We start from the raw sequence: 26,375 nt of genomic DNA, 5'->3' as shown, positions 1-26,375 counted from the left end.
TCGTGTCCAACTCTTGGTGACTCCATGGACTGTAGCCCGCCAGGTTCTTCTGTCCATGGAATTCTTCAGGCAAGAATTCCAACCCAGGGGTTGAACACACACAGGCAGATTCTTTACTGAGCCACCAGGGGAGCCTGGGATAATATATTTTTGATAATAAGTTATGAAGCACCGGAAAAATTTTTTACAGGTGGTAAAAAAAACCTACTCTGTGATTAGTTTCATAAGTATGTGAGGTCTCATTTAGGATAGTGGTTATTTGGGAGTTTGAGAATATATACAGAATTCATGCTAGACCTGTTTTTCTGTGGGGTTATTTTCTTAAAATTGCTTAAGAACTTTGATTTTGTGAAAGTCCAAGGTATTCTCCATAGTGGCCAACTCATAATATTGAAAGACAGTGAAAATGAAATTGACTTTGAGATGAACTTGTCAGGTCTGCAGTTTTCCTTTCTCCTTATTCTGAGAAAGTAACCATGCTCTTTGTGCCTAGTTCCCTGAAATAAATTTGGTATTATAGAACCAAAACTAGGAGTAAATAACCTGCTTTCTTGGCTTTTCAGCTCAAGAATGGTTCAGCTCCTTGAGGAATTATGCTAAAGAGATGGGAAAGGAAGAGATTATTTCAGAATGCAGAGGAGGATAGAGGCTGTTGAGAGATGATGCTACACAGAGATGAGAGGCCTTCCTCTGCCACCACTCCTAGCAGCAGTGGGTAAAACATGGCCACATGTACACAGTGAACCCAGAGAAGCTGAGACCCTGGAACTCCAAGATCCCCAAGAGGTGCTGAGAATGGAGATCCCTGGCCTAGGCAGACATCTCACTACCAATCTTTATTCCTAACACTTTATTTTCTCGGGCTCCAAAATCACTGCAGATGGGGACTGCAGCCATGAAATTAAAATACGCTTGCTCCTTGGAAGAAAAGCTATGACCCCACCTAGACAGCATATTAAAAAGCAAAGCCGTTAATGGTCCAACAATGCCAACAATGGTCCGTCTAGTCAAGGCTATTGTTTTCCCAGTGGTCATGTATGGATGTGAGAGTTGGACTATAAAGAAAGCTGAGCACCGAAGAACTGATGTTTTGGAACTGTGGTGTTGGAGAAGACTCTTGAGAGTGCCTTGGACTGCAAGGAGACCCAACCAGTCCATCCTAAAGGAGATCAGTCCTGAATATTCACTAGAAGGACTGGTGCTGAAGCTGAAACTCCAATACTTTGGCCACCTGATGTGAAGAACTGACTCATTTGAAAAAGCTCTGATACTGGGACTGATTGAAGGTGGGAGGAAAAGGGGATGACAGAGGATGAGATGGTTGGATGGATTCTCCAACTCAATGGACATGAGTTTGAGTAAACTCCGGGAGTTGGTGATGGACAGGGAGGCCTGGAGTACTGCAATCTATGGGGTCACAAAGAGTCGGACACGACTGAATGACTGAACTGACTGAACGGAACACTGAGTCAATCACTCTCAAGATCAACCATGGGCTTCTTGCTATCAATGGCAAAATAATAATCTGAAAAATAGAGGCAGTTTTGGGGCTCCAGGTAGGTATTCTGAATTCCCAGTGTTATCTGAAATGGCACACTTTATTGCCCCTAGGGATAGGCTCTAATTAGAGACAACAGTATGCAAATTGAGTGCACGACTCTCTAGTTTGTCTCTACAATGGTATCTGCTACATCATAAGGTTTTGCACCAGTGACAGCAACAGGCCAAGGTGAGTGTTGCAAAGAAGTAGCTCTAAAATCCATGACTCTCCTGCCAGGCAATTCCATTAGGACCAGAATTAAGGTGATATTATTAAACTAAAAACAGTCACCATGTATTTTTCTTAATTGCCTCTGAAGCAGATATTTCTAAGAAACTTTTATCTGTGAAGAAAAACATCACTAACTGCTGGAGATTGCTAATTTAAATTTTGACTTATATTACCCTCATGGTAAAATATGTGAAGGAGAAGTAAAGGAGAAAAGGTTGACTGCCATTTCAGTTCTACCAAGATCAGCCTTTCGCTCCTCTAGTTGCCCACGGATTGAGCACCTTGGGGGGAACTCAAGAGGAAGAAAAACAGGAAGCATTCTGTGCTGTGCATGTGCAGAGCCCTAGACAGTTGAAACACAGATCTCAGGAAACATTTCAATGAACTCCAGATTTTTGTATCTTCTCATGTGTAGAAAAGGACTAAAATCATTAACCTAATGTGTCTATTCTTTGTGATTAGCAGTAATATTTTGACATTTGACATGTTTTTTCTTACCAAAAAAAATCATGTATATCCTGACTCCTCCATTACCTCTTTGGAGTTGGTCCTGAGAACTCTGAGAGGCCGGTTTCCTGGACTGTTTCCCTCAGTAAGGTCCCTGAATAAAATGCAACTCACAACTTTTACATTGTGCTTTGTCAACAGATACGTCACATGGTAAAGGATGTCAACAAAATTGAGGCTAGTTCTATCGTCCTTCTCATTTAAAAAAAGCCCTCAACATAGCACATTATACATGTAAATTATAAATCTGACATTTTAGCTCATGCTTTATAAGGTAGAATAGTTCAAACTCTAAAGAGGTGACAAGTTTCCACAATATGAATCACCAGTCATACTGAGAATTAGAGGGAGGTTTCAGGTACATGCCCACAATAATTGATGTAAACTAACTGCAAAATGTTCTAATGTAAACGACAGTGTTCATTGTGGTATCTGACTACAGCATCCATCCCCAGATATTAACTCTGCTTTTTTAGTTCTGCTTTTGCTTTTGATACGGATAGCCATGAAAGAATAGGAATAAAAATTTAAAAATATTTCAGAAGAATAAGTAAGAATATTTTATAAGTGACCAAATTCTTAAGCTGTATAATTAAACTATATTTACACTTAGTCCATCTTAATTATAACAGAAATAATAGGATTCCTGCTGTACCAAATTACAGGATAATTTTTTTTCCTGAGAAGAAATAAGTTTTAATTTCTAAAGTAGAATTACAGAAGTGCATTTCTCCCTCTTTACTCACGCCAATGAAAGAGCAGAAATTCTTCCCAATGATGACTTGACTGCTCCAACATGCATTCTCCATGTTTTATTCTAAGAGAGATATACTTTTTATGTATGCAAGAAAAGGCACATGTATATATTTACAGGATGATGGGGAAGGTAATTATTTAGGGCAGTAGTGCCTCATCTTGGACTTTCATAGGCAATAATGGAGAAACCAAAGCTATGTATTTTAGAAAAAAAAAAAACCAGAAATATCACACTTTCTAATTTCAAACCCTATTATAGAGTTATAGCAATCAAAACAGTATGACACTGGTATAAAAACAGATATATAGGCCAATAAAACAGAATCATGAGCCCCAAGATAAACCCTTACATATAAGGTAAACTAATATTTGACAAGAGCCAAGTATACTCAGTGGAGTAAAGATAGCCTCCTGAAAAAAAATGATGCTGCTAAAACTAAATAGTCATGTAAAAGAGAATGAAACTGAACCCCTATCTTACATCACTCACAAAACCTAACTCAAGATGGATTAAAGATAAATATAAAACCTGAAGCTATAAAGCTCTTAGAATAAAACACAGGGAAAAACCTCCTTGACACTGATCTTGGCAATGGTTTTATGGCTATGACACCAACAGCACAAGCAACGAAAAGCAAAGGTAAATAAGTACAACTTCATCAACTAAAAAGTCTCTATACAGCAAAAGAAGCAATCAACAAAATGAAGTGTGCAAATCTGACATCTGTTAAAATGTTAATGTGCAAAATATATAAGGAACTTACACAACTCAAAGGCCAAAAAAAAAATCAAACAATCCAATTAAAAAATGGCAAGACATTAATAAATAGACATTTTTCCAAGAAGATATTTAAATGGCCAACAGTTACATCAAAAGGTCACTAATTTTCAGGGAAATGTAAATAAAAACAACAATAAAATATCACCTCACACCTGTCAGAATGGCTATTATTAGAAAGACAAGAGATAGTGTTGATGAGGATGTGAAGAAAAGGAAGCCCTTGTGCACTGTTGGTGGTGGGAATATAAATTAGCGTAGCTACTTGAGAGAGTAACTAACTGTGGACCTCCTGTTTCCTGTTATTGTACAGCCTAAGAATGGTTTTCACATTTTTTAATGGTTTAAAAGAAATCAAAATAAGCAGATTTTGTGGCACATGAAAAGCATATTAAATTCAAATTTCAGTGTCCATAAAGTTTTATTAGAACATAGCCATGCTCATTTGCTTATGTATTGTAAGCAAACCCAAAACTTTTACCCTCTAGAACTTGCAGAGCGAGGTTACTGACCCCAGACCTTAGCAGATGGAACACCACTGAGAGGCATGGGCTAGAACAGACAAGTAAGGCAGTGTAAGTAAATTCAAATAGCACAGGTGATATGATAAATTACTTGCTTGTTTGGGGAAAGAAAAATTGAAAAGAAAAAAAGCTTACATGAGAGTTTGTGTAAAATGAAGCTTGGAAGTTTCTACTAGGGGTTAGTGGAAGAGTGATTCCAAGAGAGAGGGGCAAAGGTTTGCACTGAGAAATGCCAATGCTGGTGTTTACCAAAAGAGAGCAAAGTTCAAAAAATAGTAGAAAAATACTTACCTGTCACAGAGAAAATTATCAAAATATTGAATAAAATAAATGAGTGAGATGTCTTGAAACGTTTCACTCTTTCACAAATACCAGGTTGCTCCTGAGATGCATTGAAAAGGCTTTAGCTTGTTTTCATCCATATGTACGAAGGAGTTGCTATCTTCCTTATATTAATAATTTTCTGATTCTTCACATGCTAACCCTGACCATTATACATGTTAGAATCCAAAATGATCATGTTTTATCAGTTCAGTTCACTTCAGTCTCTCAGTCGTGTCCGACTCTGCGACTCCAAGGACTGCAGCATGCCAAAAAGGTTTCCCTGTCTTTCAGTATCTCCCAGAGTTTGCCCAAATTCATGTCCATTGAGCTGGTGATGTCATCCAATCATATCATCCTCTGCCACTCCCTTCTCCTCCTGCCTTCAATCTTTCTCCTCCTTTCTTCAATCCTTTCAGGGTCTTTTCCAATGAATTTGACTTTTCCCATAAGGTGGTAAAAGTACTGACATTTCAGCTTCAGTATCAGTTCTTCCAATGAATATTCAGGACTGATTTCCTTTAGGACGGACTGGTTGGATCTCCTTGCAGTCCAAGAAACTCTCAAGAGTCTTCTCCAACACCACAGTTCAAAAGCATCAATTCTTTGGCACTCAGTTTTCTTTATAGTCCAACTCTCACATCCATACACGACTACTGGAAAAATCATAGCTTTGATTATACGGACCTTTGTTGGCAAAGTGATGTCTCTGCTTTCAAATATGCTGTCTAGGTTTGTCCTAGTTTTTCTGCCAAGAAGCAAGTTTCTCTTCATTTCATGACCACAGTCACCATCCACAGTGATTTTGGAGCCCAAGAAAATAAAATCTGTCACTGTTTCCTCTGTTTCCCCATCTATTTGCCATGAAGTGATGGGACTGGATGCCATGAAGTGATGGGACTGGATGCCATGATCTTAGTTTTCTGAATGTTTAGTTTTAAGCCAGCTTTCTCACTCTCCTCTTTCACTTTTTTCAAGAGGCTCTTTAGTTCTTCTTCACTCTCTGCCATTAGGTGGTATCATCTGCATATCTGAGGTTGTTGATATTTTTCCCAGAAATCTTGATTTCAGCTTGTGAGTCATCCAGCCCAGCGTTTCTCATGATGTACTCTGCATATAAGTTAAATAAGCAGGGTGACAATATACAGCCTTGATGTACCCCTTTCCTAATTTTGAACCAGTCCATTGTTCCGTGTACAGCTCTAACTGTTGCACTTTGTCCTGCATACAGTATTTTCAGGAGATAGGTAAGGTGGTCTGGTATTCCCATCTCTAAGAATTTTTCACAGTTTGTTGTGATCCATATACAACCATAAATAATAAAATAGTGTATGTTATACACATTTATATACATAACTTGAAATTTGGCATTTTTTTCATAATTTTATTTTTAAGACATTCATTTTGACAGCTCCACCTCAGTTTCACTGTTTAATAGCAATTGGTTTCCATTATAAAAATATCACATAATGCACTTATGTTACCTTACTGATTACAATTTTTATTGTTCCCCTATTTCCTCATTCAAGCCATTACTTCTACGAACATTTCTTAGCATGTCTCTTTCTGAACATATGTAAGGGTTTTCTAAGATTTATACTCCTAGGAATGGAATTTTTAGGTTACATGGCATATACTTTCAACTTAAAACATAAAGCAGATAACTGTTCACAATGCTTCTACAGTTTTACACTTCCACCAGAGAAACTCTACTTGCCCAATTCCTCAACAAGAGATCTTGTTATATTTAAAAAATTTTTAATTCTGATGCATATAAAATGACTCAGTTTTCAACTATGATTTTCTCAGGGTATATGCCCAGTAGTGGGATTCCTGGGTCATATTGTAGTTCTATAGTGGTTTTATCAGTTTACATTCCCACCAACAGTGCAAGAGGGTTCCCTTTAAGGAGATTTAATATTGTGAAGATGCCCATACTACCTAAAGCAATCTATAAATTTAATGCAATCCCTATCAGAATACCCATCATATTTTCCACAGAACTAGAACACATAATCCTAAAATTTATATGGAACCACAAAATGATCCAGAATAGCCAAAATAATCTTGAAAAAAAAATAACAAAACTGGAGGAATCATGTTCCCTGACTTCAGGCTATACCACAAAGATACAGTAATCAAAATAGCATGGGACTGACACAAACGGAAAGTACAGTGGAACAGAATACAGAGCCCAGAAATAAGCCCAAACACTTACAAACAACTGGTCCATGACAAAGGAGGCATGTCATATACAATGGATAAAAGATAGACTCTTCGTAAATGGTACCAGGAAAATTTGCCATCAACACATAAAACAATGATATTCAAACATTTTCCCACACCATATACAAAAGTAAATTCAAATGAGTTAAATACCTAAATGTAAGGCTGAAAACAAAAAAAACTCCTAGAAGAAAACATGCAGAACACTCTTTGACATAAATCATAGCAGTATTCTTTTGAGTCTGTTTCCTGAGACCAAAGAAACAGAAGCAAAAATAAGTTATTCCAACCTAATTAAATATGAAAGGTTTTGCACAGCAAAGAAAACCATTGACAACCAACCAAGTGAAATAAATACTTCCAAATGATATGGCCAATAAATGGTTGATATCCACAATGTATAATCATTTCATACAACTCAATACCAAAAAACCAAATAACCCAATTAAAAAATGGGCAGAAGACCTGAATACACATCTTTTGCAAAGAAGACATAAGGATGGCCAAAAGACACATGAGAAGATGCTCAGTATCACTAATCACCAGAGAAATGCAAATCAAAACTGCAGTGAGATATCACCTTGCACGTGTCAGAATGGCTGTCATCAAAAAGGCTACAAATAACAAATGTTGGTGAGGGCGTGGATAAATGGGAACTCTAACACACTGTTAGAGTGCAAATGGGAGCAGACCCTGGGAAGACAGTATGTTGGTTTCTCAGAAAAACTAAAACTATAACTACCATATAATTCAATAACTCTACTTCTTGATATATATCCAAAGGAAAAACAAAACAACAAACCACTAATTCAAAAAGATACCTTCACCCAACATTCATAGCAGTACTATTTACAACAGCCAAGTTATGGAAGCAGGGCCTTCCCCAGTGGTCCAGTGTTAAGACTCTGAGCTTCCAATGAAGGGGCCCCAGGCTCAATCTTTGGCCAGGGAACAAGATCCTGAATGCCATAATAAATAAAAAATAAAATAACTATACTATTTTTTTTTAAGATATGGAAGCAAACTATGTTTGTATCAACAGATAAATGGATAAAGAATGTGTGTATGTATTCATATATATATATATATATACACCATGAGGGATCACTCAGACCTAAAAAAGAATTCTGTCGTTTGCAAAAACATGAATAGACCTAGAGAATATCATGCTTAATGAAATAAGTCACACAGAGAAAGACAACTATTTTATGTTATCACTTATATGGGATTTGAAACAACCAAACAAAATCCAGACTCATAGAAAAAGGATCTGATCTGATCAGGAGCAATTAAGATGGTCAAAGATGCAAACCTCCAGTCGTAAGATATATAAGTACTGGGAATGTACAGCACATGATGACTATGGTTAACACTGTGTCACTGAGAGTTAAGAGGGAAGAGCCTAAGAGTTCTCATCGTGAGGAACAAACATTGGCTCTTTCTTTGTTTTTCTTCCTTCCTTCCTCTTTCTTTCTTATCTGTATTAGATGACGAATGTTACTGTGGTAAACTTACTGTGATAATCACTATACCATATGTGTAACTCAAGGCATCACGCTGTACACCTTAACCTTACACAGTGTGTGTGTGTTCAGTTGTGTCTGACTCTTCGTGATCACCTGAACTATTGCCTGCCCAGGCTCCTCTGGTCATGGAATTTTCCAGGCAAGAATACTGGAGTGGGTTGCCATTTGTTCCTGGCAGGCAATTTCTTTACCACTGCGCCACCTGGAGCCCAACCTTATACAGTACTGTGTGTCAATGATACCTTAAAGCTGAGGGGAAAGGGGGAATAAACTCTTAGTGCTTAAAAGGAAAATGTTCTGTTAATAAATCAAAACTTGATACTTTTCTAGACTATATCAGTCAGTTCAGTCAGTTCAGTCGCTCAGTCGTGTCCGACCCCTCGCAACCCCATGAATCACAGCACGCCAGGCCTCCCTGTCCATCACCAACTCCCAGAGTTCACTCAAACTCATGTCCATCGAGTCAGTGATGCCATCCAGGCATCTCATTCTCTGTCGTCCCCGTCTCCTCCCACCCTCAATCCCTATGTAAGGTTAAATGCTAAATGTTAAATCAAGAAAGCCTCAATCTAGTTTACATAAGAATCCAGAGAAGAAAAAGATTGAAAAGGCAGGACAGTCATAGATATTAAGACTTTGGTGAAAATGCAACTTCAAGAGCACAAATTATCAATTCTAAAACATAAGCACTCTGCTGTAATACCAGGTATTGTTGTTTAGTCACTAAGTTGTGTCCAACTCTTTTGATCCCATAGACTGTAGCCTGCCAGGCTCCTCTGTCCATGGGATTTCCCAGGCACAAATACTGGAGTGGGTTGCCATTCCCTTATGCGGGGATAGAACCCTTGTCTCTTGCCTCTCCTGTATTGTCAGGGTGCCTTTACCACTGAGTCACTAGGGAAGCCCAATATTAAGTAGGCTTTGCCTAAAAATGTCCCTTCAGGCAAAATCAAGCACCCAAAATAATCAGGCTGATGGAGAAAATACTGTGGAGATGAACTGTTCAAAAACCTATACAACTTTGTAACCACAGTCCTAACAAGAATAATCACAATCTTAATGAATTTTAGCTTGGCTAATCTCTGCAGCATTTTCACCCAGCATCACAGTCAATCAATTCTTTAAGTTTTAAGGCTGGGGCTCACCTCCCTCCTTTGAGAAGTAGTTCCTTGAGGGCACCAGTTGTCAATAGAAAACAGTTCCATCAAAAATTTAAATTTAAAATCTGATACTTAAAAATGTCTTTGCAGCTTCTTCACATGAAGTGTCAGCTTCACTGGATACATTCACACTCTAGAAAGTGTACTGATCCTTGATAGCATTAAAATACTCAGAACTGATTACAAAGAAAGGTATTTCAATAGGATTTTTAGCTGGCCTTTTTTCTTAAGACTAAGGTTTTCTCATTAACATTGAGAAGCTTCCACTGATTGTTTCAAAAGCTGCTAAACTGGTATTAACCAGTGACTTTTGAGTTATATTTTCTCTATCAATCCTCTGTGAACTAGTTTGCGGCATAGAAACACATGTTCTATTGTAGCTGAATATTATATGCAAATTGAAGTCTGAAATTTGCTACTCTCCAAATTGTTATAATCTTTGCTATACTTTTACTATGCTTATGCAAAAAATACATATATAGATATTTACACAGAAACACAGAAACATACTACAAGTTCCTTCAAAATGGATCAGAATATTATTATTTTATCTTATTTCCTCGTTGCACAAATTGTCAAATAATATTTTCAGACAATAGAATATTAAGAAAGAATATAAATACCCTACAATTATTAACCTGTAATTCTAGGAAAGCCTATACTGTACATTGGTGTTTAAAATCCTTCATACATTAAAAACATAAGAGAAACGCTTTATAAGAATGTACTTTATTATGAAAATACAAATCACCACAGATTACGTTTCTACTACTTTTGCAAATATTGCATGTGATTTTCCTTTTCTGAATGTAGCACAGCAACAGATCTTGTAGAATCTTTAAAGGAAACGTTCCTGTTTTCACATTCTGATCCTCAGATATTCTACCACCCTGCTGGTTCAAACAAAGAACAGTCAAGTTTCACACAAAGGCAAGTTTATAGATTTTCATAAATGCATGTTAAAGCTAGGGAGAAAGACGTATAGGAAGATAGGAACACTCCCTGTTTCACATTTCCTTCTGCCCGCTAAGACCGTGCATAGGGCCATGGCTGCCCTCACACACAGGGTCACTGACTAATAAGAAAGACAAAGGAGAAATGTTGTCAGTTGTCCATTCTCCCGAGAGAACAAAAGAAACATCGTATAGAAGTTTTTGTTTCATAATAATTTTATTTTTTAATAGTTGGAAAATTGCTATATAATTTAGATAGGTATTAAATCATGTATGAAATAATTATATCAACACTTTTCTATTGAAACACATTTAAGCTTAAGAAAAACTCCACAAATGGTTGGCACATTTTCTGCATTCAAATTTGAACATTTCTTTAAGTGAAATGATTATGATTAATCATAAAATTAAATATAAAGACAAAAAAATGGATATCAATTGAGGTATCAGTAGTCTTTACCAATAAAATTCAAGTCAAGATATTAAATAAAAGGGAGAAGTATATGATCATATTGAATTCCATGTCTACTAATATTAAAGAAGCATGAAAATATGTATTGCAAACTGGCCAGTTGACTGCTTGGATAAATTTTCTGAGAAAACCTTTCCATTACCAAATAAAGGAAAAATGTTAATTTTTAAAGTTTGAAATGTCTCCTTTTGGAGAGCAAATATGACTTTCATGTAAATATTTATTATATGATCTGGATTGGCACATCTAGTCTTATTTTGAAAATGATTTATAAATATGCACAGTCCAAATGAAAAGGAACAAGAATAAACTACATGAAACCTAAATAATTCTACATAAAAAAGTGCAAGTGTTAGTCACTCAGTTGTGTCTGACTCTTTGCAACCCCATGGAGTTTAGCCCTCCAGGCTCCTCTGTCCATGGAATTCTCTAGGCAAGATTACTGGAGGGGGTTGTCATTTCCTTCTCAAGGGGATGTTCCCAATCCAGAGATTGAACTGGGGTCTCATTTCTGGGGAAGACTGAGGGCAGGAGGAGAAGGGGTTGACAGAGGACGAGATGGTTGGATGACATCACCGACTCAATGGACATGAGTTTGAGCAAGCTCCAGGAGATGGTGAAGGACAGGGAAGCCTGGTGTGCTGCAGTCCACGGGGTCACAAAGAGTCAGACATGGTTTAGAAACTGAACAACAACTCCCTCATTGCAGGCAGATTCCTACCATTTGAGCCACCAAGGAAGCCCAATCCTATATAACCAAAGACCAATAATGAATATATAAGACATCACTACAGTCACAATTAACTTATGTGTATTTTCTACTTCCACTTCATCTTTTTCTTTCGAAGTATGACCTTTCTATTGAAAGTATTAAATATGTGTGATATCTTTTAAAAGTGCAAATCACAGACTATATTATTATTTTATACTCAAAATAATAAAGCTTATAAGATCACATGAACTTATTAAATATGTAGTTATATTAAATTATTTTAAATTTTATTAACATCCAATAATATCCCATTGATAGATTGACAAATGTGTAATTCTTACATAATGTTGATTCTTCTCTTTCAATTTTTTTAACTCTTACATTCTTCACAACTGTAGGCAAAACATCACTGTTTTCTTGCTGTAGATTTCTATATAGGCCCAATGCAACAGTATTGAAGAAAATAGTAGCTACTTTGCAAGTAAAACCTGAATTTGAAAAAAAAAAAAAATACAGTCATCGGATGCATCAATTTATTTAGAGCAAAATGTTTATGGAAAGAAAGATATTTACCAAAGAAAGGGTGAATATATTTCATCTCTAAAGTTACCAATTTTCCAATTGTAGAATGTAATTAATGTCATAAACTTACATCAAGTTCCTTAAAGGAAAATTTGTTTAAATGTTTGTAAAACCTTTTAGATTTCTTAAATGTATAGCCCAAGACAAATGCAAAGTGTATTACTATTTCACAGAATGTATTAACTCTAAAACATAAAAATACATTTCTACTTTCAAAACTAATTATCAGTGGAAACTGGAACCTTTTAAAGTCACTTCATGCAGCTTTACTCCTTTTGAAATATATATAATTTTCTAAACACCAACAGAAACATTTTAAAAAACTAATTGACTATGTTTGTTCTTAAATTCATTTTCATTTTTCAAGTTTCAGAAAATTACAGGCATTATATAAAAGTACTTGAAATTTCTATGTAAATGACCCTGTTAAAGTAAAAAATATTTTACAGCAACAATATTAATTATAGTGGTTTCAAAGATAAAATAGGAAACATTAATGAGTCTATATCATTTGTAATGATACATTTCAAACATTTATTTATAACAGCCTAACATGGCAAACAGCCCAAATATCCATTAATAAGAGCATGAATAAACTATAGCATATTCAAAAATGAAATGGTATTCAGAAATGTTTTAAAAGCACAAAATACTGCGTAGAGTAACATGGATGTATCTCCCAAAAGTGTAACATTAAGCAAGACAGGTGAAATTTGCCTCGCCCCCAGCATATATTCTATTCCATTTGCATAATTTCTAGAACAGGCTAAACCAACATGTTGTAATAGAAATATGAAAAGGGTTTATCTGGGCAGAAGAAAAATTGACTGGAAAAAGGCATAGGATAAATTTCTATAGTTTGTTTTGGATGCAGCTTGCACAGGTGCACCCAATTATCAAAAGCCATCACATGGAACACCCAAGGCATTACCATATGAACACCTATGTTAATTGCAGGCTAACTGCATCTTATTTTTTTTAAAAAGAGTACCACTTGATACATTTTTCACAAACTAAATACTGTGACCAGGATCTGGATGAAGAAAATTAAGCATTGCCAACACACCAGAAACCCTATTAATATTTCCTCAAAGTCACTGATAACAAAAGTTTAATTTTATTTGCCTTTGAAGAATATTATAGCAGGTTAAAATTCTGTAAGTGGAGTCATACAGTGCATATTCATTTGTGTCTAGTTTCTTTCCTGCAACATTATGTTTATGTGATTCATCCATATCTTATGAAATTGTGTGCTTTTAAATTTCACCGTTTCATAATATTCCACTACTGAAGTTATCACAATTTATCCATTCCATTCTGTTATGACTATATATATATATTTAGCTTCCAACATCTGTTTAAGCCTCACATTTTAGATTCAGTTCAGTTCAGTCACTCAGTCATGTCCGACTCTTTGCGATCCCATGAATCACAGCACGCCAGGCCTCCCTGTCCATCACTAACTCCCGGAGTTCACTAAAACTCATGTCCATCGAGTCGGTGATGCCATCCAGCCATCTCATTCTCTGTTGTCCCCGTCTCCTACCACCCCCAATCCCTCACAGCATCAGACTCTTTTCCAGTGAGTCAACTCGTCACATGAGGTAGCCAATGTATTGGAGTTTCAGCATTAGCATCAGTACTTCCAGTGAACACCCAGGGTTGATATCCTTTAGAATGGACTGGTTGGATCTCCTTGCAGTCCAAGGGACTCTCAAGAGTCTTCTCCAACACCACAGTTCAAAAGCATCAACTCTTCGGTGATCAGCTTTCTTCACAGTCCAACTCTCACATCCATACATGACCACGGGAAAAACCATTGCCTTGACTAGACGGACCTTTGTTGGCAAAGTAATGTCTCTGCTTTTTAATATACTATCTAGGTTGGTCATAACTTTCCTTCCAAGGAGTAAGCGTCTTTTAATTTCCTGGCTGAAATCAGCATCTGCAGTGATTTTCGAGCCCCAAAAAATGAAGTCTGACACTGTTTTCACTGTTTCCCCATCTATTTCCCATGAAGTGATGGGACCAGATGCCATTCGTTTTCTGAATGTTGAGCTTCAAGCCAAACTTTTCACTCTCCTCTTTCACTTTCATCAAGAGGCCTTTGAGTTCCTCTTCACTTTCTGCCATAAGGGTGGTGTCATCTGCATATCTGAGGTTATTGATATTTCACCCGGCAATCTTGATTCCAGCTTGTGCTTCTTCCAGCCCAGTGTGCCTCATGATGTACTCTGCATATAAGTTAAATAAACAGGGTGACAATATACAACCTTGATGTACTCCTTTTCCTATTTGGAACCAATCTGTTGTTCCATGTCCGGTTCTAACTGTTGCTTCCTGACCTGTATACAGGTTTCTCAAGAGGCAGGTCAGGTGGTCTGGTATTCCCATCTCTTTCAGAATGTTCCACAGTTTATTGTGATCCACACAGTCAAAAGCTTTGGCATAGTCAATGAAGCAGAAATAGATGTTTTTCTGGAATTCTCTTGCTTTTTCTCTGATCCAGTGTATGTTGGCAATTTGATCTCTGGTGCCTCTGCCTTTTCTAAAACCTGCTTGAACATCTGGAAGTTCATGGTTCACATATTGCTGAAGCCTGGCTTGGAGAATTTTGAGCATGACCTTACTAGCGTGTGAGATGAGTGCAATTGTGCGGTAGTTTGAGCATTCTTTGGCATTGCCTTTCTTTAGGATTGGAATGAAGACTGACCTTTTCCAGTCCTGTGGTCACTGCTGAGTTTTCCAAATTTGCTGGCATACTGAGTGCAGCACTCTCACAGCATCATCTTTCAGGATTTGAAATAGCTCAACTGGAATTCCATCACCTCCACTAGCTTTGTTCGTGTGATGCTCTCTAAGGCCCACTTGACTTCACATTCCAAGATGTCTGGTTCCAGGTGAGTGATCACACCATTGTGATTATCTTGGTCATGAAGATCTTTTTTGTACAGTTCTTCTGTGTATTCTTGCCACCTCTTCTTAATATCTTCTGCTTCTGTTAGGTCCATACCATTTCTGTCCTTTATCGAGCCCATCTTTGCATGAAATGTTCCCTTGATATCTCTAATTTTCTTGAAAAGATCTCTTGTTTTTCCTATTCTGTTGTTTTCCTCTATTTCTTTGCATTGATCGCTGAGGAAGGCTTTCTTATCTTTCCTTGCTATTCTTTGGAACTCTGCATTCAGATGCTTATATCTTTCCTTTTCTCCTTTGCTTTTCGCTTCTCTTCTTTTCACAGCTATTTGTAAGGCCTCCTCAGATAGCCATTTTGCTTTTTTGCATTTCTTTTCCATGGGGATGGTCTTGGTCCCTGTCTCCTGTACAATGTCACGAACCTCCATCCAGAGTTCATCAGGCACTCTATCTATCAGATCTAGTCCCTTAAATCTATTCCTCACTTCCACTGTATAATCATAAGGGATTTGATTTAGGTCATATCTGAATGGTCTAGTGGTATTCCCTACTTTCTTCAATTTAAGTCTGAATTTGGCAATAAGGATTTAGATTAACTACTTAATAATATTATAAACGTGAATGCACAGCCTGATAATTGGGAAACTAAATAACATAGATTTACTCATTATTTACATAACCATACACAATTTTAAATGCAACAGGTGCTTTTATACTATAGAATCTGACTTTACAAACTAGCTTACATATAAAACAGTTACTCTTTACTCATCTGTGCTAACCTAGCAAGTGTTGCACCAATGCTTTTTAAGATGTTCTTAAAACGGATGAGTTCGCAACACAGGCTTAACAAATCTGAAGTGCCACCCTAGAAATCCAAACCCATGAATAGAAAAATTGTTTCACTAGAAACAGGTTATGAGCAACTTTTACCAAAGTAGTACTACAGGGTGTTGCCGTGTTGACCCAAAGAAGACATAGGTTTCTCATTAAGGTTTTATTTTAATGGGTCTCAAATTCCATGACAGATTTTTGGTCAAATTGTTTTCATTAAAAAGTACTGATTTTAAGAACTAATAACTTAAACTGCCACACACAAAACATAAAACATATGGTCCACAAAACATTCTCCTTTCCTTCTGAAGATTTTATGATGCATTGTTATCATTAACCATTCTCTTACTATTAAACTTAAATGGTCAATTGAAACAAACAGTTCTGAGACCATTCTTCCACCACTGATTAAGACTGGGGTGTCAGGTATTGGGGATAATATTCATTCAGCCTTCTGAACTTTCTGGGCAGACATGGTGACCTCGCCAGCTCCAGCAGCCTTCTTGCCCACTGCTTTGATGACACAGCGACTGTCTGTCTCATGTCACACACAGCAAAACGGCCCAGGGGAGGATAGTCAGAGAAGCTCTTGACACATGTGGGCTTGCCGGAAACCATATCAATAACAGCAGCATCGCCAGATTTCAAGGATTTAGGGCCATCTTCTAGCTTTTTCCAGAACAATGATCAATCTTCTCCTTCAGCTCAGCAAACTTGCAAGCAACGTGAGCTCTGTGACAGTCCAGCACAGGTCATATACTGCACTGATCTGGCCTGGATGGTTCAAAATAATCAGCTGAGCTGTGAAGCCAGCGGCTTCCACTGGTGGGTCATTTTTGCTGTCACCTGCCACACTGCCATAACGAACATCTTTGACAGACACGTTCTTGATGTGGAAGCTCACATTGGCCCCGGGAAGGGCTTCACTCAGTGCTTCATGGTGCACTTCTGCACACTTCACTTCAGTTGTTACATTGACTGGAGCAAAGGTGACCACCATGCCAGGTGTGAGAACATCAGTCTCCACGCGATCCACAGGGACAGAACCAATACCACCAACTTTATAGACATCCTGGAGGGGCAAACACCAAGTGTCTGTTGGGTGAGTTGGTGGCAGGATGCAATCCAGAGTTACAAGCAGGGTGGTTCCACGGGCATTGCCATCCTTATGGGTGACTTTCCATCTCTTGAACCATGATGGCCTGTTAGCACTTGGCTCCAGCATGCTGTCACCATTCCAGCCAGAAATTGGCACAAAAGCTACTGTGTTGGGGCTTAGCCAATTTTCTTAATGTAGGCACTGGGAGAAATATCAGTAATCTCAGATATGCAGATGACACTACCCTTATGGCAGAAAGTGAAGAGGAACTCAAAAGCCTCTTGATGAAAGTGAAAGAGGAGAGTGAAAAGGTTGGCTTGAAGCTCAACATTCAGAAAACAAAGATCATGGCATCTGGTCCCATCACTTCATGGGAAATAGATGGGAAAACAGTGGAAACAGTGTCAGACTTTGTTTTTTTGGGCTCCAAAATCACTGCGGATGCTGATTGCAGCCATGAAATTAAAAGACGCTTGCTCCTTGGAAGGAAAGTTATGACCAACCTTGATAGTATATTAAAAAGCAGAGACATTACTTTGCCAACCAAGGTCCGTCTAGTCAAGGCTATGGTTTTTCCCGTGGTCATGTATGGATGTGAGAGTTGGACTGTGAAGAAAGCTGATCGCCGAAGAATCGATGCTTTTGAACTGTGGTGTTGGAGAAGACTCTTGAGAGTCCCTTATACTGCAAGGAGATCCAACCAGTCCATTCTAAAGGAGATCAATCCTGGATGTTCATTGGAGGGACTGATGCTAAGGCTGAAACTGCAATACTTTGGCCACCTCATGCGACGAGTTGACTCACTGGAAAAGACTCTGATGCTGGGAAAGGTTGGGGGCGGGAGGAGAAGGGGACGACAGAGAATGAGATGGCTGGATGGCATCACCGACTCTGTGGACATGAGTTTGAGTGTACTTCGGGAGTTAGTGATGGACAGGGAGGCCTGGCGTGCTGTGATTAATGGGGTCGCGGAGAGTCGGACATGACTGAGCGACTGAACTGAACTGAACTGAGGCACTGACTTCCTTAACGGTTTCCTTGTATCTCTTCTGGCTGTAGGGTGGCTTGTGGAATCCATTTTAACTCCAACAATTAGTTGTTTCACACCCAGAGTGCAAGCCAGAAGGGCATGCCCATGGGTCTGCCCGCTCTTTGGAGATGCCGGCTTCAAATTCACCAGCCCTAGCAGCAACAGTCAGAACAGCACAGTCAGCCTGGGAGATGCCTATAATCACATTTTTGATGAAATTTCTGTGTCTGGGGGCATCAATGACGGTAATACAGCACTTGCTGGTCTCAGATTTCCAAAGGGAGATAGTAATGGTGACACCACGCTCACATCCGCTTTCAGTTTGTCCAAGGCCCAGGCGTACTTGAAGGAGCCCTTCCACCTTGGCAGCCTCCTTCTCGAACTTTTCCACTGTTCTCTTGTTGATCCCGCCACATTTGTAGACCAGATGGCCAGTCGTGGTAGACCTCCCTGAATCTGTGTGCCTAATGACGTCAGCATTGACGTGGGTCTTTTCTTTTCCCATTTTTGCTTAGGTTTATTGTTACTCCTTGGAAGGAAAGCTATGACCAACCTAGACAGCATATTAAAAAGCAGAGACATTACTTTGTCAAAAAAGGTCCGTCTAGTCAAGGCGATGGTTTTTCCAGTGGTCATGTATGGATGGGAGAGTTGGACTATGAAGAAAGCTGAGCACCATAAGAATTGATGCTTTTGAACTGTGGTGCTGGAGAAGACTCTTGAGAGTCCCTTGGACTGCAAGGAGATCCAACCAGTCCATTCTAAATGAGATCAGTCCTGGGTGTTCATTGGAAGAACTGATGTTGAAGCTGAAACTCCAATACTTTGGCCACCTGATGCGAAGAGCTGACTCACTTGAAAAGACCCTGATGCTGGGAAAGATTGAGGACAGGAGGAGAAGGGGACATCAGAGAATGAGATGGTTGGATGGCATCACCGACTCGATGGATATGGGTTTGGGTGGACTCCGGGAGTTGGTGATGGATAGTGACGCCTGGCGTGCTGCAGTTCATGGGGTTGTAAAGAGTTGGACACGACTGAGCGATTGAACTGAACTGAACTGAGCTGTGGTTTTCAAGACACCTGTATCCCTGTGGCAAACCCGTTGCAAAAAATTGTTTTAAGACTCTTTGATTATCCACTTTTCTAAAGAGTTCTTTCCAGTGTTTTGTTCACTTTTCTATTAAGTCACATATCCTTTATTTACCATTGTTCTGTGGGAGTTTTTTAATATGTCTTGGACATTAGTTCCTTGTCACCTTTTTACTTTCTCCACTGTCCTTTAACACTGTGGTTGTCTTTTCTGTCTCTCAGTTGTTTCTTTGGATGATCCAGTTTTATTAATTTTAATTAATTTTATAGCTTGTGCTTTTTGTATCCTTCTTTATGCAGTCTTTTCCTACTTCAAGGTTGTGAATATATTCTGTTAATCTCTCACACTTAGACCTTCAGTGCATCTAGAAATGATTTTTGTGTATAACGTAAAGCAGGGATCAAGATACATTTTTTCAGATATGGAGATGTAATCTATTACCCTTTATTTAAAAAACCACCTTTTCACCCCCCTAGTGACTCCTTTGTGGTTATCACATGAGTGTGCAAGTGAGGGTTTATTTCTGAATTCTCTGTTCTATTGCTTAATGTGCTGACACTCACACTAACACCCTTTTGTATAGATTATTACAAGTTGATAGTAGGTTTTGATATCTGGTGGCATATACCTTTCAATTTTGTTTCTTCTTTGAGATTGTTTGGATAAATCTTAGCACTTTGACTTCTCATATGAATTTCAATTCCCTTGTCAATTAAAAAAATTCCTTCTGGGATTCTATGATCATACCAAGGCTATAAATTAATTTAGGAGAGGTGGCATTTTTAAATCTTCCTATCTGTAATCGTGATGCACTTATTTCATTTATTTAGGTTTTGACTTACTACAAATAAATTTTATATTTGTCCACATAGAGGCTTTATACAACTTTCAACAAAACTTTTCTGGGTACTTGATTTTTTAATGTTACTGTATTTATTAGATTATTTCTGTATTTGGTTGTGCACATGATTTCCGTGTATTGATTGTATATTAAGCAACTTTACTAAATTCATGTAGTAATTCTAATACACTGTGTTTCTTAATTTGAGTGCTAATGATACATATGCTCACTTTATAAAAATGTGTTCAGCTATATATTTATAATATGTTCTCTTTCTTTATATTTCCTATAAAAATTTTACCAAAAAACCCAAACTTGACGAAATTACTTGATGAATTTCCTTGCTACCAAAGAGAACTGACAGACTGATAAAATACATTTTTCCTAACTTTTTTGAGCAATAAAACTTTTGAGGATCTGATGAATGCCACAGTCTTCCTCTATAGCAGATTTCCATTCTGTTCTGTTCCGTCGCTCAGTCCTGTCCGATTCTTTGCGACCCCGTGGACTGTAGCCTACCAGGCTTCTCCATCCATGGGATTCTCCAGGCAAGAATACTGGAGTGGGTTACCATTTCCTTCTCCAGGGGATCTTCCCAACCCAGGGATCAAACCTGGGTCTCCCGCATTGGGGGCAGGTGCTTTAACCTCTGAGCCACCAGGGAAGCCCATAGCAGATTTACAACTGTACAAACAGAATTTTAGGATTTCAAAATATACACAAAGTTTAATGTGGGCTCCCAGGGTTCCTGGACCCCTTTTGAATAAGTTTTGCCCTGGAATAGTGGTGTGCATAGAACATTCTGTGACAATGGCAGTGTTCTACATCTGCACTGTCCTACAGAGGGACTGGATGTTTAATTGCATTAGATTAACAGAAAACAACTTTATATGTGATCCAGCATTTCAAATACTTACATAAATTCCATAGTAATTTAGTTTCTAAAATATTTTGTATACAATAACATAAGGTTTCTTTAATAATTAAAGTATCCACTTGTTCTTAGTTTATTATGACTATACCTTACACCAAACAGCCATAAGTTTTAAAAAACAATTTTACTTCTTGACATTTACTTCAATAGATATCACTTACATACTGCTACCAATAGGTAGGCCATTTTTGTCTTGTAATAGATCCAACAATTTCCAGTGCTTCCACAGCGCTCTGTATCCCGAAAGATGCAAGAAGTTTCTCTTATTATTTTAAAAATTACTGGTCCAGGTAGAGTCCCTATCAAAAACGCAATGATGATAAATTCTCCATGAAAACACTGTAGGCTGGCATCAGGATGATTTTTATCTCAAACTTAAACTTACATACTTCATCTTCACACTAGACATACCATTTTAAATTATCTAAGAATTTATTTTTTAATAGAATTGTTAAAAACTGGAAACACAACTGATGTGTTTTTGAAAATCCTCATTCTTGTAGATGTTAAAAAAAAAAACTTGCAGATTTTCATCTTCTTAGAATGGTGTACGTGCACTTATTTAGTTCAGTGGTCCGCAACCTTTTTGGCATCAGGGGCCAGTTTTGGGGAAGACAGTCCTCCCACAGATGGTGGCAGGGGATGGGGGTATGACTCAAGCACATGCCATTTATTATGCCACCGCTGACCTCACAGGAGGCAGAGCTCAGGTGGTCAGGCGAGCAATGGGGTGTGACCGCAAATACAAAAGAAACTTCACTTGCTCACATGCTGCTCATCTCCTGCTGTGTGGCCCAGTTCCTAACAGGCCACCAAACCGCACTGGTCTGTGGCCTAAGGGTTGAGGACCCCTGATCTAGTTGACGTCTCAACATTTTTGTTAATTTCTGAATTAAAAATTTAGGAGGAAGTATTTAAAACAGAGATTCTAAATACTGATTTTGTGAATCCAATGTATCTCCCAAAGATTTAAAATTCTGAAATTTTCAATGACTAAAAAATTAGTTTTTGAAATGCAGTGTTATCTGTTATGTGTCAAGACATTGAGAGAAATAACTGAAAAAGCAAATGGTTTGGTATGTTTGTAGCAGCCCTAGCTTCAGAAGACTCCAAATCTAGAGGCATACTTGTGTGCTGCCTGAGGGAAATCTCTGTATACTCACAGAGAAAACATCTTCCCAGCAACAGTATCACTTTCAGATAAAAGTGAATGAAGTCTTTAAAAAAATAAGTAAGTAAATAAATAAATAAATACTAAAGACATTAGAGCTAGGTTCTCAGGCTAACATATCTAATGACTAACCTTCTTGCTTAAGAAATTGTGAGTTCTCATGCATCATGACTTGGATGCCTGTCAAAGAAAGCTACCCATCACCAGATTTCCCAATCCCAGGGAGTGCTGGTACTGTCTACAATTGCTCAAAGTGAAATAAGTCCTGTTAACTCATTTTTTTTTTTTCTATTTCCCACCATGATTTTTCCAATCCATGATAAATCTTTGTGACACTAACTGCAAGTATATCTTGGATAAGTTGATTTCTCTTTTTCATTACAACCCCAAGAATCCAATTTAATATAACTCAGTGTTCTTGCCTGGAGAATCCCAGGGACGGGGGAGCCTGGTGGGCTTCCGTCTATGGGGTCACACAGAGTCGGACACGACTGAAGTGACTTAGCAGCAGCAGCAGCAAGACTTCAGCAAACATGTTTATCTTTTATAAATACTTCTCTCCAGCAGGAAAGTTATCTTTTAAATGTAAATCAGGTAACATCTATCATATGCTTAAATTTTCTGATAGCTAGAGCTAGTCATATCTAAAAGATCTTCACCTTGTCCCACCCCCTCTCATTCAAAAATGCACCAGCCTCACTGGCTTCATTTCTGAGGTAGGAAACTGTGCACTTGCTCTTTCTTATGCTCCCTCTACCATTCAGAATCTATCTTTATCCAGTGGATCATTGTCCACCATTAAAATATGATCTAATTTTTCTCAATTGAAATATCTATTTTGAGCCCTGAATACTGATCTAAGAATTTCTCAGATTCCCCGTAAGAGCCACACTTAAATTTTTCTACGTTCTTGATTCTAATTACTGTCTGCCTTTGTCTTCAACCCAGTCTAATCTTGTTTCCTTACCCCACAGATATTTTAAATCAACTTCTTGAATCAGAGCTCCTAATATAGTCCATGTGGATTTGAAAGCTAGTTTTTGCACTTTAAAAAAAGCCTGAAATACAGAGTGCACCACCATCAGAACAATCAATTTGTTCTTTGTATGTAAATCTTTTAAAACATCAGATACAGTATCTTTTGTAATGAAAAAAACTTAAAGCACTAATCTAGGTTAATGACTTCTCAAACATGTAAGAATGTAAAATACAGTTTCTGTGCTTATATGTGCTTTGTTTTCAGCTTACCAAACCATTTGTATAAGCTTGAAGAATACATTTCTGATCAAAAAGATTTTCTTCTAGTTGAGTTAAAATACACATTTTATATGACAAGATGGATTTACATTAAGTATTATCTTTTTATACTATCTCCTGAATTCTGTAAAGCATCTCCCCTATTCACTTGTTTTGTGTCAGTTTATCACTATTATCATTATTATTTGTTTGAAATTCTATATATACATGTTGACACATATAAATCAAAAGAGAAACAATTCAATTCAATTTAATAATAAATTGCCAAAAATCCATACCACATATTCTCAAAATCACAAAGGTCATACCCATGGCCAGAGGACGCTGTTTGTCAGACACAATCCTGCAAGCAGATAGCAGTGATATCATCAAAAAAGCATCATTATTAGCTGTAGAGAATGCTTGCTAGGTTCAGGGGTAATTTTTTTTTTTCCCTGTGCATCCATTTGACTAAGAATCTTTAGCCAGTTGACAGGATTCAATCTGGTTGAATTAATTACAGCTCTTCCCATTTCCCCATATTCTGCCCTTTGCCAACCAACTTTAAAACTTCTTGCACTTCTCAAGGAGCAAGCATTTATGGCCCAAACTCTCTGCTCCAGTCTTTGCTGGAAAAAAGTGTAGCACTACCTTTCCTACTTCTCATTTTTCTTTCTGTGGGGCAGTTTTCTCAGATATCTTCCTTTTATCCCCATGAGATTCACTCTCTACCTTTCTCTCCCTTGCTCTCTGCCTTGGGAATCTGACTCGAATGGACTACATCAGGAGGTTCTCTCGCCTCTGGCTACCGATTGGGTTCTGCCAACGCCGTGCTCCAGAGTGAGAAAGGAAAGGGACGTCAAGGTCTTCAGCCCCAGGTTTCCTCCCTGAAGAGTTTCCCACCTTGACTGGGTCCCTAGGCAACGCAGTCCCCTCTACAGGTCTCTCCTCTTCCTACCTTTGTTCACCTTGGGTGTGGGGTGGTAAGAGACCTGAAGCTCTATACTTTGGGATGCCTTATACCCTGCCCACATTTTAAATAGACACTTTATTCGGCCTTCAGTTCAGTTCAGTTCAGTTCAGTCGCTCAGTCGTGTCCGACTCTCCGCGACCCCATGAATCACAGCAGGCCAGGCCTCCCTGTCCATCAACAACTCCCGGAGTTCACTCAAACTCATGTCCATCGAGTCGGTGATGCCATCCAGCCATCTCATTCTCTGTCGTCCCCTTCTCCTCCCGCCCCCACTCCTTCCCAGCATCAGAGTCTTCTCCAGTGAGTTACTTGTTCTAATTGGAGAGTGCCATTTCTTTTCTGTTGGAAATCTTAATTTTACCCTCACTATTCAAAAGTTTAAATAAACGAAAAAATAACTTTATAAAAAAATATATAAAGAATGAAGATCTCTGTACTTTGTATGGGTCAAACCCAGTATTTGTTTTAAAAAGAAATCATAATGCATAATGTCATATATTAGTAGTTTGGAAAATAAACTAAAAGTACTCAACCTTTGAACATTTTCAAAAATAAAAAAATCAAAGCTACATTTAAATGGGTATTTAAACAAATCCTATGCTCATCCTTTATTTCCTTGTTCTGGAAGCTGAATAATAAACAAATATGACCAATATTGTCACCTAGAAATGACTCGGTGTATTAAAATTCAGCATTTGGACAGCATTTTATGACTTTTTTGTAAAAAGTGAGATAACTCCACCTGTATCAACCTGGTAAAATTACATACTCTTTTCTCAAATGTTTACTACTAGGAAAATGAAAACAAATTTACCAATTCTTAAAGGATAATGATGTTTTTAAATAAAAAATAATTCAACTGTTATGAGCAGATTCATTAAAGACATATAAAGGAAGTAAAGTGAATTTTTTTGCTATTTTGTCTAAGGGGTAAGGCTGTGATAAGATGGTTTAAGAATTTCATGGAATAAACAACATATGTATTAGTACTCTTCTAAAATGGAACAGGCAGTTTCCAATATCTCTGATAACTTCTAAATTTATATTTTCAGCCCATATCTTTCTTAAGTTCTAGACTTCAGTTCCTATCTTGCACAATAGTTGCATCCCTCTCATGCCCCCTATCACAAGAAGTAGAATCATCATCAACGAAGCTTTCAAGCCCAAAATCTAGAATGAGGCATGCTTAAAAAAGAGTATCCTTTCCTGCTTTCATCAAATCAATAATAAAATACTGTGATTTTAAAAAATAACTTTTCCAAGCATGTATTTTTTTGCCTGAAGAAAATGAAACAATTTCCTTACTTATCTCCCCCAAATCATTTTTAACCCCTTCAGCCCACTCTCTACATAGAGCCACAGTGCTTTTTTAAGGTAAAATTTTGATTATTTCATTGCCCCACTAGGATCCTTCTACGGCTCATCAGTCTCATTGCACGCCGCCTCACAACTTTGGCCTTTGTCATCCTCTTTGTTTACATTCTATCACACAACACTCTTATGAAGCTGTTTCTTGCACTCAGCTCAGAGTCTTTGCATATATTGTTCCCACTGTGTGAAATTCTCATCCCCCACCTTGTAGGACTTAGTTAAACTGTGATTTCTTTAAGGATACCCTCTCTGAATCTCCGAACTAATTAAGATTGTCCCATAATTTTCTCCTAGCATTCTTCTACATTTTCTTTGCAGTATATTTTAATGTTATACTTAAACACTTATAAGTGAACCTACTTTTTTTTCCGTCTTACAACCCTCCAAAGTCCATCAGAGAAGCAGGGACCTGGTCATTTCTATTCTCTTTCAATTCACCTTTTTCCCTGAAAGTGCTCATCCACCTTCTAGCTTAAATCCATGGTACCTATCACAGGTGAGAGGAATACTTAGACATATTAAAATAATGAGGAATGGAAGGGAAAGACATGAAGAACTAATTTTTCTTCATGAGCACCTTGATGGAGAG

The 26,375-nt window shown here is 37.8% G+C and overlaps 1 protein-coding gene and 1 pseudogene across 1 annotated transcript in view; both read right to left on the bottom strand.

The window, feature by feature from the left end:
* Nucleotides 1-10,325: 10,325 nt before the first annotated feature.
* Nucleotides 10,326-26,375, bottom strand: part of SLCO6A1 (solute carrier organic anion transporter family member 6A1) — a 112,899-nt gene continuing 96,849 nt past the window's right edge. Inside the window, exons 11-14 of the mRNA XM_055430376.2 lie at nt 23,742-23,806; nt 21,197-21,334; nt 12,048-12,194; nt 10,326-10,462 (exon numbers count right to left, since the gene is read on the bottom strand). Of these exons, the coding sequence (XP_055286351.2) occupies nt 10,452-10,462; nt 12,048-12,194; nt 21,197-21,334; nt 23,742-23,806 (361 nt within the window). The 3' untranslated portion in view covers nt 10,326-10,451. The remainder of the gene's footprint in view (nt 10,463-12,047; nt 12,195-21,196; nt 21,335-23,741; nt 23,807-26,375) is intronic.
* On the bottom strand, nt 16,481-18,724 carry LOC129559247 (elongation factor 1-alpha 1-like; annotated as a pseudogene).

This window comes from Moschus berezovskii, chromosome 8 (genome assembly GCF_049115385.1).
Source record: "Moschus berezovskii isolate FMDL1 chromosome 8, NW_MosBer_1.0, whole genome shotgun sequence".
Classification (NCBI taxonomy): domain Eukaryota; kingdom Metazoa; phylum Chordata; class Mammalia; order Artiodactyla; family Moschidae; genus Moschus; species Moschus berezovskii.
Note: the sequence above shows the minus strand (reverse complement) of the source record. Positions and strands in the feature narration are given on the sequence as shown.